The sequence below is a fragment of the Ascaphus truei genome, chromosome 2 (genome assembly GCF_040206685.1).
Source record: "Ascaphus truei isolate aAscTru1 chromosome 2, aAscTru1.hap1, whole genome shotgun sequence".
Taxonomy (NCBI): Eukaryota; Metazoa; Chordata; class Amphibia; order Anura; family Ascaphidae; genus Ascaphus; species Ascaphus truei.
Genome location: NC_134484.1, coordinates 228,667,937 through 228,682,970, shown reverse-complemented (window position 1 = coordinate 228,682,970; position 15,034 = coordinate 228,667,937). Strand labels below are relative to the sequence as shown.

The 15,034-nt window shown below is 51.4% G+C and overlaps 1 protein-coding gene across 1 annotated transcript in view; it reads right to left on the bottom strand.

Moving 5' to 3' along the window:
• Positions 1–15,034, bottom strand: part of ANKH (ANKH inorganic pyrophosphate transport regulator) — a 183,276-nt gene that overhangs the window by 46,763 nt on the left and 121,479 nt on the right. The window contains exon 4 of the mRNA XM_075585932.1: positions 14,436–14,519. Coding sequence (XP_075442047.1) covers positions 14,436–14,519 — 84 coding nt within the window. The remainder of the gene's footprint in view (positions 1–14,435; positions 14,520–15,034) is intronic.

Here is a 15,034-nt window from a genome sequence, read left to right as displayed (position 1 = left end):
CTGCGATGTGGAAAAAAACACCAGTATTCATATTTCCATACTTCTTGTTGTGTTGGTAAAATGTTAGGCATATGCAATATACAGGTAGCCTTAATGTGCACAGCACGGATTGGTATTACAAAATCCACGAATATGAGAGAGGTGCATTAAACCTAAAAGTAAACAAAAGACAGTGGCCTGCACTGAAGAGCAATGGTATTAGATAAAAGGAATACACGTACATTGACGATAATAGAAGATGAGCTGATCAGCTATAACCATTCAAGAGTGTCAATCTTACATTTACAAATAAATACTGTATGGTTCGTGTTCTAATGAATTAGTTATCAAATCTTAAAAAATATATATATATTAAGGACAACACTTAGTTAACAATAACCACAGGGTCACGTCAGGGACTGTGACAGCAACTGTTGGTTGCACATACTGTAACTGGAATCCGCGGATTGAATTAGTAAAATCCACCAGCGGATTGTATCCAATGGGTTTTTTTTTAAATTAATCCGCCCGGATTGAAACGGCCACAATCCGCCAATGGTTTTTACAGCGCGGAACGGATTTTGAATGGAAAGCGCAGGAAATTCCACGAAACAGATTTTGACAGATTTGCCCAAATCTACTCACTAAAACATCCTCAATTACAGGACTCCGCTCTATCTCCATCCTTATGGGAGGGCTCCTTCCCTATGTCCCTTCTCTCAGGAGTGACACTCTTCCCCCCCCTCTCTGTGGTGGGGTTTCACAACGCTCAAAATTCCTCTTAGAACAATACAGTATAATCATGCAGACAAAGAAAGAGGGGTACCCTCGCTCAGCTTGAAGTAGGGGTGGGGATGGTGCTCCTCTGGGTTAAGGTAAGTACAATAAACTATATACAGAAAAGTAAACCCAGTTATGGTCACTCTTTCCCCTGAAGTGGGCGTGTTATGACATAATTAAAAATACCTTTATTAGATGAATCATTAAAATATAGATAGTATTGACGACGACGCTTGGCTAGATCCTTCAAATTCAATGATGAATGTTAGGATTTTGTGAATTAAAAAGGTTGTTGTTTTTTTTATAAATACTAAACAACCTCTGGTACAGTGACCAAAAATAAAAATAAATGTCCCCTTAGTATATATAGGGACTAGAGATATATAGATCTCCCACAGCAAGCTTCCTGATTGCCTAATGAGTTCAAAATATATATATATATATAACCCTTATTCAAGTCCAGAGATATTACTTGAATGTGGATTCATATCCCATGGATGGTAATATATATTCAATATACAGTGCATACAGGGTATCTAATAGTAGATGAAGTAGCGATATAACAACAAAGTACCCGTAGCTTATATGGTATAACAGGATGTATTATGCAGGGAGTAGTCCTAGATATTATCAAAGATTAACCTTCATGATCTGATTCCCACTAAGGTCAGCAAAGGCGTGAACCAACCTGAAGTAAGTGCCGTGCCTCCGGGGTAACTCTGAGTCAATGCCCTATAATGAGCTGGTTCAGCTATAGTAGTATCAGATCCTTAGGGGTGATGATTAACATCAAACCGTATAGTGTATCCCAATATTCCTATGATGTTAGATATGTGCTATTCTACTTGACTATTAATAAGTAATGATAGTAAATAGTATACCATAATATAGGTAAGTAGATGACAGAATAGCCACATATAACTCTAATAGCAGAGACTAGACACTGGGTATGGTATAAACATAGTGTGTGAGCTGGAATAGGTGATGTTAATACAAAGCACATGAAGTGTTAATCCTGAGTGGAAGTAAAGTTCCCTATGGCAGGTTATAGAGAGGAGCATTCATTGTTGTAAGGGGTTGTCAGGGAATGTTTTTTTTTATCTATATGTGTTTTGTTTATGGGACGTTTATAATAAACTTTATTTAGTGAGTATACCCGAGTGCTAATTGTGGAATACTTTTTCCCTTTTTTGTCTTTATATATTTCTTATTCCAAGCACCATTAGTTTCTTTTCATTAGATAGCCTATGTACTAAGTGTGGTACTCTGTAAATAGTACAGTTTGCAGCAGGCAATCTCTTTTTGTGTTTCCATATCTTTATTTATATAGCACCATCCAGGTACATAGCTCTTCCTAGCAGTAATACATAACATAATCTAACACATAATGATAATAGGCGCTTCAGACATGAAAGCAACAATAGGAAAATGAGTCTCTGCCATCAAGCGCTTAGAATCTAAGGCCTGGGACATAGTAAGTTCAAGCTCGCTGAGGCGGGCTGAGCCGCGCTGAGCAGATGCACAAAGCCCCTGCATCTGTGTTCAGCGCGGCTATAGTTTCCCCCTCCGCATGCGCGCTGATGCGTGCGGAGGCTCTGAAACTTTGCCGAGACAGGCAAGTTTCAAATTTGCCGCTCGGGGAAGTGATGTGAGCGGTCACGTGACCGCTCACATCCAATGGGAGCGAGGGACTAGCCCCGCTCCGCCTCCTGGCACGCCTCCGCCCCCGCCCGCCCCCAGAGCGCGCTCACTGCCTCGCCTAAAAGGACAGGGAAAAGCCCCATTTTCAGCAGGCGAGGCAGAGCAGGACACACTATGTCCCAGGCCTAAGTGGTAAGTAGGGAGAGCTTGTAAAATGTAAGAGACTGAAGGAGGGTGTTCTGGTAAGTGCATCTGCAATGTATAGTAGTGCACCTAAACCCCCTCCAAACAACAACAGAGACTCCCCTCCTGTGATTAAGGACAACCAGTTGGGTATAACTAGGGTTTAGAGAAGCAAGTCCCATACAATTTCAGCCAGGTTTAGTGTTGCTAATCAAAGTTTATGCTATTTTACATTTTCTATTCACCAAGAAGAAAATGCTGTTGGAGACTGGATTTGTGCAGCGATACACAACTTCACGGAACATTGCACCATGATAATGTTTATCAGTGGGGAAAATATTCTAATGCAGCTTCAAACACCCTGCTAAAAGTTATACACATTTATGACATTATGATTATTTTGTAAAGTAACATCTTAGTTATGCATGTGTAATGTAATAATAGTTATTTATTTCTATGTTGATTGCTTTATTTTCTACTTTCTCTAGCCTACTTTGGATTAAACCATAATGCCCACAAGCTGGCAGTGTGCATGTTTTGCTTCTTTTTTTTTTTTTTGTAAATTCCTATTTTTTGTTGCGTCTGTATAAATATGGCAAGGACAAACACCGCTAGAGTCTGTCCACCCACACTCTGAAATATGTTGTATTCTCTCAATCATCAGATAGTGTTACACATTTTGACACATTTTTAACAACTACAAACCTTAGCTTTTTCGGCCACTACTGGTGGTTTGGTTTCCATCCACATTGCCCTAGCCGTTAAGATTGAAGAGATCTTTGTATCTGTAGAGCATTTAATGTATGTGGACTTTAACTGTGCTGATAATGTAGCAGCAGTGATGATGGCCAGAATGCTGCAATTACAATACTGCAGGTTCTATACACATTATGAATTTATACTTTTCTTTCCTACACAAAATAAAAAAAGGGACACAACTATAATATAGAAGTACGCTCACAGGTAAATACAAATGTAGATAATTATCTGTAAACACTTTGCAAAAAAATAATAATATAGGGAACCGCATAAAATAAAATGCTCGCTGCAGCCGACAATGTCAATATATCTCCCCTAACTCGTTTAACGAAAAATATTGTCATTTTGTGACCATGAGAAATAGTTTGCTGGCGAAACAAACTTCAAACACAATGACAGATTTATTTATAATTGCCAGTACACAATCTAAAAGACACACATTTGCAAGCTACAGTATACTACTATATAAGAACAAAGCAAATCAATCAGGGCGAAACGCCCATCTCTTGTTAAAATAGAAAACTGTCAAATTTCCTTTCAGACTAAATAGACAGAATTTGTATCAAGGTATTAATTCACACGTACTGTAAATACTCCCGAAACACCTGCAAATCCATTACAGGCAAAGGCAGAGTTATCGTACATGATCCAACTCCCTTTCTAAACATTCATTTAAGGACAATAATTTTTGTAGCTTTATAAAAAAACGAAACTATTATACATTACTGTACATAACCAGTGGTGGGATTCAAAATTTTTAGCAACAGGTTCTCTCACGGAGGGGGGTAAAGAGAGGTGGGGGAAAGAGATGGGGGGGGGGGGAGAGAGAGAGAGGGATGGGGGGAGAGATAGGGAGGGAGAGAGAGAGACGGGGGGAGAGAGAGAGACGGGGGGAGAGAGACGGGGGGGGGAGAGAGAGAGACGGTGGGAGAGAGAGAGATGGCGGGAGAGAGACGGGGGGAGAGAGAGAGAGAGACGGGGGGAGAGAGAGACGGGGGGGAGAGAGAGAGACGGGGGAGAGAGACGGCGGGAGAGAGAGATGGCGGGGAGAGAGAGAGAGACGGGGGGAGAGAGGGACAGGGGGGAGAGAGACCAGGGGGGTAGAGACACCAGGGGGCGGGGGGTGTTAGAGAGACCAGGGGGAACCAGTGAAAATAAGTGCAACCTGCAACCAGTGCAAATACAAATGGACACATGCAAACTACACAAGCAGGCAAACTGCACAGGACACAGGCACAGGCAGGCAGGACACACACAGAACACAGCCCCACTCACATCTCCCCCAGGCCTCCTCACATCTCTCCCAGCCCCCTCACATCTCTCCCAGCCTCCCTCACATCTCTCCTAGCCCCCTCACATCTCTCCCAGCCTCCCTCACATCTCTCCTAGCCCCCTCACATCTCTCCCAGCCCCCTCACATCTCTCCCAGCCTCCCTCACATCTCTCCTAGCCCCCTCACATCTCTCCCAGCCCCCTCACATCTCTCCCAGCCCCCCTCACATCTCTCCTAGCCCCCTCACATCTCACCCAGACACATCACACATAGCCACCTCACATCTCTCCGAGCCCCCCTCACATCTCTCCCAGCCCCCTCACATCTCTCCCAGACACATCACACATAGCCACCTCACATCTCTCCGAGCCCCCCTCACATCTCTCCGAGCCCCCCTCACATCTCTCCCAGCCATCCCTCACATCTCTCCGAGCCCCCTCACATCTCACCCAGACACATCACACATAGCCACCTCACATCTCTCCGAGCCCCCCTCACATCTCTCCCAGCCCCCTCACATCTCTCCCAGACACATCACACATAGCCACCTCACATCTCTCCGAGCCCCCCTCACATCTCTCCCAGCCATCCCTCACATCTCTCCCAGCCCCCTCACATCTCTCCCAGACACATCACACATAGCCACCTCACATCTCTCCGAGCCCCCCCTCACATCTCTCCCAGCCATCCCTCACATCTCTCCCAGCCCCCTCACATCTCACCCAGACACATCACACATAGCCACCTCACATCTCTCCGAGCCCCCCTCACATCTCTCCCAGCCCCCTCACATCTCTCCCAGACACATCACACATAGCCACCTCACATCTCTCCGAGCCCCCCTCACATCTCTCCCAGCCCCCTCACATCTCTCCCAGACACATCACACATAGCCACCTCACATCTCTCCGAGCCCCCCTCACATCTCTCCCAGCCCCCTCACATCTCTCCCAGACACATCACACATAGCCACCTCACATCTCTCCGAGCCCCCCTCACATCTCTCCCAGCGCCCTCACATCTCACCCAGACACATCTCACATAGCCTTGGAGTATTGCAGAAAAGAGTAATCGATTTTGGAGATTATTTCTGTCTTAAAGCTTCAATCCCCCTTCTGTTTTCCATTTTGATTTTTACATAAAGTATAATTCATACTGGAGGGGGAGCCGAATGGTACTATTTTTAAATCCTAGCACTCCTCCCACGCCCCGATTTCCAAGATCCTTACTTTTTTAGTTGCCAGTGATTTCCCTACTTTTAGTGAAATCAAAATTGCCACCAAATCGATCTTGAACCTGCGGGCCAATAGAGTGCCACCGTGTCATCAGGGGGGTGACGTTGCAGCTTCTTATTGGTCGATTGTAGAGACCATCTTTGAGAATCCAGGAAGAACACTGGCAACTAAACCAGTAAGTATCTCGGGAACCCGGGGGTCACCATATCATCCAACTGGGCTGGTTTGGCCAGTACCATTTTTGGGCACTCTGTACTGGCCAACCAGCAGTGTACCTACTTACCTACCGGTTCCCTCCTTCTGCACCGGTTCCCTGTTGCTTTACTAGCTTGTTGCCGGCAAAGGGCTAATCAGCATCTTCAGCGATACTGATAGGCTGTCTGTGGGACATCACTACATAGGTAACCCATCAGTGTTTGTTGTGACTGGACTACTCCCCCCAGGATTCTAATGGGTGTTAGGGGTCTCCGTGGCATGTCTTATCAGGGGTAGGGCTGTATATGAGGGTCATGTGTACCTACAGCATTGTAATCTGGAAAATGTTAGAGGGTATGGGTTGCTAGAGAAAAATAACGTGGTTCAGCTCCACCGGACCCCCTGGTTAGTATTCTGTCAGGTGGTAGATTCTGATTTTGCAGCTGGGAAATGCTGATATTACTAAGCAAAGCTCAGCTGGTAATTAGTGGCGTGAAACTACTACTCCCGCATAGGACAATTACAGGCATACAGCCTTCCCAGTATCCACTTGCCAAATCATCTGGGTTGAGTAAAGTAATGGATTAAAAACATTGGAAAATGGGCGATGGCCTTAAGGGTTCACTGGTATCACAGTGACTGCGAAAGTGTAATAAACAAACATCTGCTCAAGAGCAGCCGGTGTTATCAGTTAGAGAGCAAAGGTTAGGACGACAGATACCACAAAATAATTGGGGAAAAAATAATGTTTAACTTTAACACTTTTTTGAAAGCAGCAATCCCTGTTACCAACTTCCTCCCCCCTCCCTCCCTTTTTATAGGATGTTCAACATGGCTATTTTCATCTATTTTTAGACCTTGCCCCGTCTTGGCAAGATACTTCGAGGTGAAGTTACTGGTAGGGTTGCTAGGTGTCAGTATTGATCCAGACTGTCCTGTATTTAGACACACTGTCCAGTAAAAAATTTAAGGGGAATACTGGACATGTGTGTGTATACCGGTATTACTGGTACTGGACATAGTGACGTGACCGGCTTGGGGGATCGCTAGATTTTCCCGAGCAGGGAGAGAGCAGGGCTGCTGCTACGGGCCTTGCTTCCTCCATCCTGATTCGTTGCTGCTGGGTAATCAGGAGGAGGTGTCAGGAGACTGGGGGTGGGGCCAAGGAGAGGAGGAAACAGCATGGAGTGGAGGGCGGAGAGCGAGGTGTGAGTGTCTCTCGATGGGGTGTGCGTCTCAAGGGTACGTGTGTGTGTCTCGCACTTTTCACCATTGCGTCCAGTATTTTTGGAGAAGCCACCTGGCAACCCTAGTTACCGGCATTATTTCCTGCTTTAGTGGGGGGATGTAAATGGGAATAAGCACTCCTGACGATGATGCTGCGACTTCCTATTGGCTCACGATTTGTTGGCCATTTTATTTCCCCTAGAGGGAGACTTAAATCCAGCATCTTCACCAGTATCTCAGGGACCAGAGGGAGTTCGGGAACTGAAACTAGCTGGTTTCAAGCTCTGGGGCACCCCTTGCTTCAGATACTGTAAAAGGGGGGTAGGGGAGGTGGTAAAGAAACAAAACGGAGGAGGGAGATTGCAGCTTTCGTTTTGTTGTGAGGCTATTAACTGGAACCCTTCCCTGCCGGGAACACCTACAGCATGTTGCAGAGTATTACAAACTTTGGTTCCTGTATCCTTGACCTGAGTATTGTGTTCCTGTAACACTGTGACCTGCACTGTTTTGCAAATTCTTCCAGCTCTACGCAGTAAATGAAGTCGTTTTAAAAAATAATTTTGTATTTGCACAGCAGGAACAGAATGTTGATGCGATTATTTAAATTTGTTTAAAGCAATGAATCTCAACCAGGGTGTCACAGACCTCGGTGAAGTGTTTCCCACTGCATTTACAGTGTTTAATCAGAAAAAGGACACGGTCTTGATACATCTGTATTTTATTTTGTGTCCTGGTTGTAACCACTGCCAGCTTCCCATTGCAAAGCCAGTAACCAACCTCACAGCGATGAGACCCAACAGGGATGGAAGGGAAGGAGTGAGAGTGCGTATGAAGAAATCAAGAACTATTTGAGCGCTTCGTTAAACAGGTGAGTTTCAAGATGGGTTTTAAAGTTATAGAAAAGGCTTGGCGGACATTAAGAATGAAATTCAAAAGGTGGGGTGCAGCATGAGGGAAGGGTTGTAAGCAGGACCGCCGACAAGACGCAGCTCCGGGGGGACCGGCCAGCCTGTGCTGGGAAATGGACCCGGCCCAACTTCAGCGTCTGGCTGCCCGGCCTCTGATTGCCCCTGGGCCCCAAGCTCTCCCCAGTTGTTGCGGGCCTCTCCCGCTCCAGTGCCCGCTGGAAGCTTAGCCCCAAATCCCGCCTCTCCCCCTCCAGTGCCCGCGGGAAGCTGAGCCCCACATCCCGCCTCTCCCCCTCCAGTGCCCGCGGGAAGCTGAGCCCCACATCCCGCCTCTCCCCCTCCCCTGCACACGGGAAGCTGAGCCCCACATCCCGCCTCTCCCCCTCCAGTGCACGCGGGAAGCTGAGCCCCACATCCCGCCTCTCCCGCTCCAGTGCCTGCGGGAAGCTGAGCCCCACATCCCGCCTCTCCCCCTCCCCTGCACACGGGAAGCTGAGCCCCACATCCCGCCTCTCCCCCTCCAGTGCCCGCTGGAAGCTTAGCCCCCCATCCCACCTCTCCCCCTCCAGTGCCTGCGGGAAGCTGAGCCCCACATCCCGCCTCTCCCCCGCACACGGGAAGCTGAGCCCCACATCCCACCTCTCCCCCTCCAGTGCCCGCGGGAAGCTGAGCCCCACATCCCGCCTCTCCCCCTCCCCTACACACGGGAAGCTGAGCCCCACATCCCGCCTCTCCCGCTCCAGTGCCCGCGGGAAGCTGAGCCCCACATCCCGCCTCTCCGCCTCCCCTGCACACGGGAAGCTGAGCCCCACATCCCGCCTCTCCCCCTCCAGTGCCCGCGGGAAGCTGAGCCCCACATCCCGCCTCTCCCCCTCCCCTACACACGGGAAGCTGAGCCCCACATCCCGCCTCTCCCCCTCCCCTGCACACGGGAAGCTGAGCCCCACATCCCGCCTCTCCCCCTCCCATGCACACGGGAAGTTGAGCCCCACATCCCGCCTCTCCCCCTCCCCAGCACACGGGAAGCTGAGCCCCACATCCCGCCTCACCCCCTCCAGTGCCCGCGGGAAGCTGAGCCCCACATCCCGCCTCTCCGCCTCCCCTGCACACGGGAAGCTGAGCCCCACATCCCGCCTCTCCCCCTCCAGTGCCCGCGGGAAGCTGAGCCCCACATCCCGCCTCTCCCCCTCCCCTACACACGGGAAGCTGAGCCCCACATCCCGCCTCTCCCGCTCCGGTGCCCGCTGGAAGTCGAGCCCCACATCCCGCCTCTCCCCCTCCCCTACACACGGGAAGCTGAGCCCCACATCCCGCCTCTCCCCCTCCCCTACACACGGGAAGCTGAGCCCCACATCCCGCCTCTCCCCCTCCCCTGCACACGGGAAGCTGAGCCCCACATCCCGCCTCTCCCCCTCCCCAACACACGGGAAGCTGAGCCCCAAATCCCGCCTCTCCCCCTCCCCTGCACACGGGAAGCTGAGCCCCACATCCCGCCTCTCCCCCTCCCCTACACACGGGAAGCTGAGCCCCACATCCCGCCTCTCCCCCTCCCATGCACACGGGAAGTTGAGCCCCACATCCCGCCTCTCCCCCTCCCCTGCACACGGGAAGCTTAGCCCCGCCTCTCCCCCTCCCCTACACATGGGAAGCTGAGCCCCACATCCCGCCTCTCCCCCTCCCCTACACATGGGAAGCTGAGCCCCACATCCCGCCTCTCCCCCTCCCCTACACACGGGAAGCTGAGCCCCACATCCCGCCTCTCCCGCTCCAGTGCCCGCGGGAAGCTGAGCCCCACATCCCGCCTCTCCCCCTCCCCAGCACACGGGAAGCTGAGCCCCACATCCCGCCTCACCCCCTCCAGTGCCCGCGGGAAGCTGAGCCCCACATCCCGCCTCTCCCCCTCCCCTACACACGGGAAGCTGAGCCCCACATCCCGCCTCTCCCCCTCCAGTGCCCGCGGGAAGCTGAGCCCCACATCCCGCCTCTCCCCCTCCCCTACATACGGGAAGCTGAGCCCCACATCCCGCCTCTCCCGCTCCGGTGCCCGCTGGAAGTCGAGCCCCACATCCCGCCTCTCCCCCTCCCCTACACACGGGAAGCTGAGCCCCACATCCCGCCTCTCCCCCTCCCATGCACACGGGAAGTTGAGCCCCACATCCCGCCTCTCCCCCTCCCCTACACACGGGAAGCTGAGCCCCACATCCCGCCTCTCCCGCTCCAGTGCCCGCTGGAAGCTGAGCCCCACATCCCGCCTCTCCCGCTCCGGTGCCCGCTGGAAGTCGAGCCCCACATCCCGCCTCTCCCCCTCCCCTACACACGGGAAGCTGAGCCCCACATCCCGCCTCTCCCCCTCCCCTACACACGGGAAGCTGAGCCCCACATCCCGCCTCTCCCCCTCCCCTGCACACGGGAAGCTGAGCCCCACATCCCGCCTCTCCCCCTCCCCAACACACGGGAAGCTGAGCCCCAAATCCCGCCTCTCCCCCTCCCCTGCACACGGGAAGCTGAGCCCCACATCCCGCCTCTCCCCCTCCCATGCACACGGGAAGTTGAGCCCCACATCCCGCCTCTCCCCCTCCCCAGCACACGGGAAGCTGAGCCCCACATCCCGCCTCACCCCCTCCAGTGCCCGCGGGAAGCTGAGCCCCACATCCCGCCTCTCCGCCTCCCCTGCACACGGGAAGCTGAGCCCCACATCCCGCCTCACCCCCTCCCCTACACACGGGAAGCTGAGCCCCACATCCCGCCTCTCCCCCTCCCCAACACACGGGAAGCTGAGCCCCACATCCCGCCTCTCCCCCTCCCCAACACACGGGAAGCTGAGCCCCACATCCCGCCTCTCCCCCTCCAGTGCCCGCGGGAAGCTGAGCCCCACATCCCGCCTCTCCGCCTCCCCTGCACACGGGAAGCTGAGCCCCACATCCTGCCTCTCCCCCTCCAGTGCCCGCGGGAAGCTGAGCCCCACATCCCGCCTCTCCCCCTCCCCAGCACACGGGAAGCTGAGCCCCACATCCCGCCTCACCCCCTCCAGTGCCCGCGGGAAGCTGAGCCCCACATCCCGCCTCTCCCCCTCCCCTACACACGGGAAGCTGAGCCCCACATCCCGCCTCTCCCGCTCCAGTGCCCGCTGGAAGCTGAGCCCCACATCCCGCCTCTCCCCCTCCCCTACACACGGGAAGCTGAGCCCCACATCCCGCCTCTCCCCCTCCCCTGCACACGGGAAGCTGAGCCCCACATCCCGCCTCTCCCCCTCCCCTGCACACGGGAAGCTGAGCCCCACATCCCGCCTCTCCCCCTCCCCAACACACGGGAAGCTGAGCCCCAAATCCCGCCTCTCCCCCTCCCCTGCACACGGGAAGCTGAGCCCCACATCCCGCCTCTCCCCCTCCCATGCACACGGGAAGCTGAGCCCCACATCCCGCCTCTCCCCCTCCCCTGCACACGGGAAGCTGAGCCCCACATCCCGCCTCTCCCCCTCCCCTACACATGGGAAGCTGAGCCCCACATCCCGCCTCTCCCCCTCCCCTACACACGGGAAGCTGAGCCCCACATCCCGCCTCTCCCGCTCCAGTGCCCGCTGGAAGCTGAGCCCCACATCCCGCCTCTCCCCCTCCCCTACACACGGGAAGCTGAGCCCCACATCCCGCCTCTCCCGCTCCCCTACACACGGGAAGCTGAGCCCCACATCCCGCCTCTCCCCCTCCCCTACACACGGGAAGCTGAGCCCCACATCCCGCCTCTCCCCCTCCCCTACACACGGGAAGCTGAGCCCCACATCCCGCCTCTCCCGCTCCAGTGCCCGCTGGAAGCTGAGCCCCACATCCCGCCTCTCCCCCTCCCCTACACACGGGAAGCTGAGCCCCACATCCCGCCTCTCCCGCTCCCCTACACACGGGAAGCTGAGCCCCACATCCCGCCTCTCCCCCTCCCCTACACACGGGAAGCTGAGCCCCACATCCCGCCTCTCCCGCTCCAGTGCCCGCGGGAAGCTGAGCCCCACATCCCGCCTCTCCCCCTCCCCTACACACGGGAAGCTGAGCCCCACATCCCGCCTCTCCCGCTCCAGTGCCCGCGGGAAGCTGAGCCCCACATCCCGCCTCTCCCCCTCCCCTGCACGCGGCAAGCTGAGCCCCACATCCCGCCTCTCCCCCTCCCCTGCACGCGGCAAGTTGAGCCCCGCATCCCGCCTCTCCCCCTCCCCTGCACGCGGGAAGCTGAGCCCCATATCCCGCCTCTCCCCCTCCCTTGCACGCGGGAAGCTGAGCCCCACATCCCGCCTCTCCCCCTCCCCTGCACGCGGGAAGCTGAGCCCCGCCTCTGTGGAATTGTGTGTGCATGTGTTATGGGGATTGTGTGTGCATGTGTTATGGGGATTGTGTGTGTTATTGCAATATGTGTGTGGGTGTCGTCTTGTGTGTGTTTTGTTCCCGTTGCACCACCTTCATATTTGACTTTTTCTGTAACTTTTTCTAGTATAGTGCTGTTTATACCGTATAACAGGGGTGCGCAAGATTTTTTTTGGGGGGCGCGGCGCTTACAGAGGTCCCGCGCTCTTCCCCAAAGCATTTAAATGACATGCTGGGTGAGCATGTGCGAGGCCTCTATAGGTCCCTTACCTGGTCTCCAGCAGCTTTTGGCGTTGCAGCGTCATATGACGGCATGAATTCAGAAAACGCTGGCGAACAAGAGAGGGGAGGGAGGATGGGGCGTGAGCAGCAGGGGTAAGTAGACCGGGAGAGCAGACAAAAAAGTTTGCACTCCCCTGCCTTATCCTTCAGTCTACATCTGCGTCGCCCCAAAGGCGCACAGGGGCAGCTAGAGGGTGTGAGCCGTTTGCTAATGTTTGGTGATGTTAACGCTGCTCTAGTTTCAATCTGAAACACACCAGCCCTTTTATCTCATGTACCCAATTTTCTAACTCGAACTGTACATGAATTGAAATGAACTGTGAATTGACTGTATAACCTCTGTTCATTTTATGTAACCATGTACCTATCACCAGAACTCTGTGCCCAGGACATACTTGAAAACGAGAATTAATTGCTGGAAAAACATTTTATAAATAAAATACTCTGTTTATAAAGAAGCATGTGTTAAAATGTTGCAGTGAATTACATATGCTTTTTAAAATATATATTAGCTATGGATGTCCCCATACAAAAAAAGATCGAGCACTACTTGTTTCAAATCCGCATCTTAATAACGTTATGCCTCCTAGGTGCTGGGAGTTGTGAAAGTGGAAACGCAAATTATCACATGAATACTGTATCTTATAACCAATTCCTGGTCAGAAGTGTAATAATAATGTAGCCTTAGTATTGTTGGTCTGTTTGCAACTGGAATAAAAGAGTACAATCTGGAATATTATCAAGATAATCTGAAGTAATTTGGTAGGTGTGAATGTGCAGCGGTGACTGACATACAGTACTGTTACAATTTTGAGAGATTGATTGATTAGTCATGATTACAGCATGGTACTGTGTGCTCTGTTAAATTGCATTGTGCAATAGACAGCTCTCTGCCTACAGTTCTTCTGTGGATTCATACAATATGCCTGGGTCATATGCTAAGTATCTTCCTATTTCACCTTATACAGAGGCAAAGGCATGTTTGCCACAGCAAAATGTTGCAGTTCGGCCGATGTGCAACATCCCAAAAATCAAAACTGACACCAAGCTTTGTATCACTGTGCAGTAAATACAGTAGATCATAATATGTGTGATATGATTTGTTTTGAAGAGGATTGTATGTTCACGGTTGTAGAATGGCATACCATGGAGTAAATTATATAGATATTATACTATAATTTTCACTATTCTGCACTGTGCTCTAAAGATTTCCTTATGTAACATATAAACATACTGTGTAATGAATATGGCTACTTTACACACATTCTTATCTGCATCTCATAATCCAGATTTTCGTTTTGTACATGAAAACAGATTGCATAATGAAGTGCCATATTCATGATATAATATACCACTCACAGTGATTATTTTGATGCTTACCGCATTATGGATAACCGGACGTACTGAGCAAACTGTTCCCTGAGCTAGCATGCCCTCGGGCGAACTCCAAGACAATTTTTGCACTAGGTTATTATTATCCTCTGTCAGGATTCATAATTAATGGACTACAGTATGTGCCTGAAGTGAAATACATATTTTGTTCAAAAAAAGAAAATGTTCCTGTTACCAGCCCACAAACACCTAATGACACCTTTTATTAGACCGTTAGGTGTTTTGTTATCTTTACCTGTGCTATGACATCAGAGATGGAGGCACATCCAACCAGGAAGCTGTACTTGTGTTTGAGTAGAATGCCAGCATGGGTCCAAGCCTGCAAGAGAGTAGAATGAAGACTATGGCTCAAAACAAAGTCACCAAAGAAGTTAACAATGGGGTGATGTAAGAATGTAAAGGGCCACATGTCTTGATAAGTTATTTGGTGCTCACATTCACTATGGAAATACTGTACTTGTGTAATTGTTGCACACTTGGACTGGATTCATAAAACAATACTGAAAAGGCAGTGCTGCTTCAACCACCATAATGTCTGTCCTGTTAGAAATGACAGCACAATTTATTAAAGAATCATACTGCCAGCTTGAGGATATGTGTGCACCTTACCTAAGTCAAGGTATCCTAAAGTAGTAGCACTTATTATCATTGGCAGGACAGATGAGATGTGATTTCCCTATACAGTGCAACATTATGATGGTTGCCGACAATGGCATTCCCAGTTAGACTGTGGATGTGGGGAATGTGACACCCTTCATACTGGCTACAACCAGAGCTTAATTCTGTCACCAGGAACAGAATCACAATGCTGCACCAGGGGGGTCCCCAAATTCA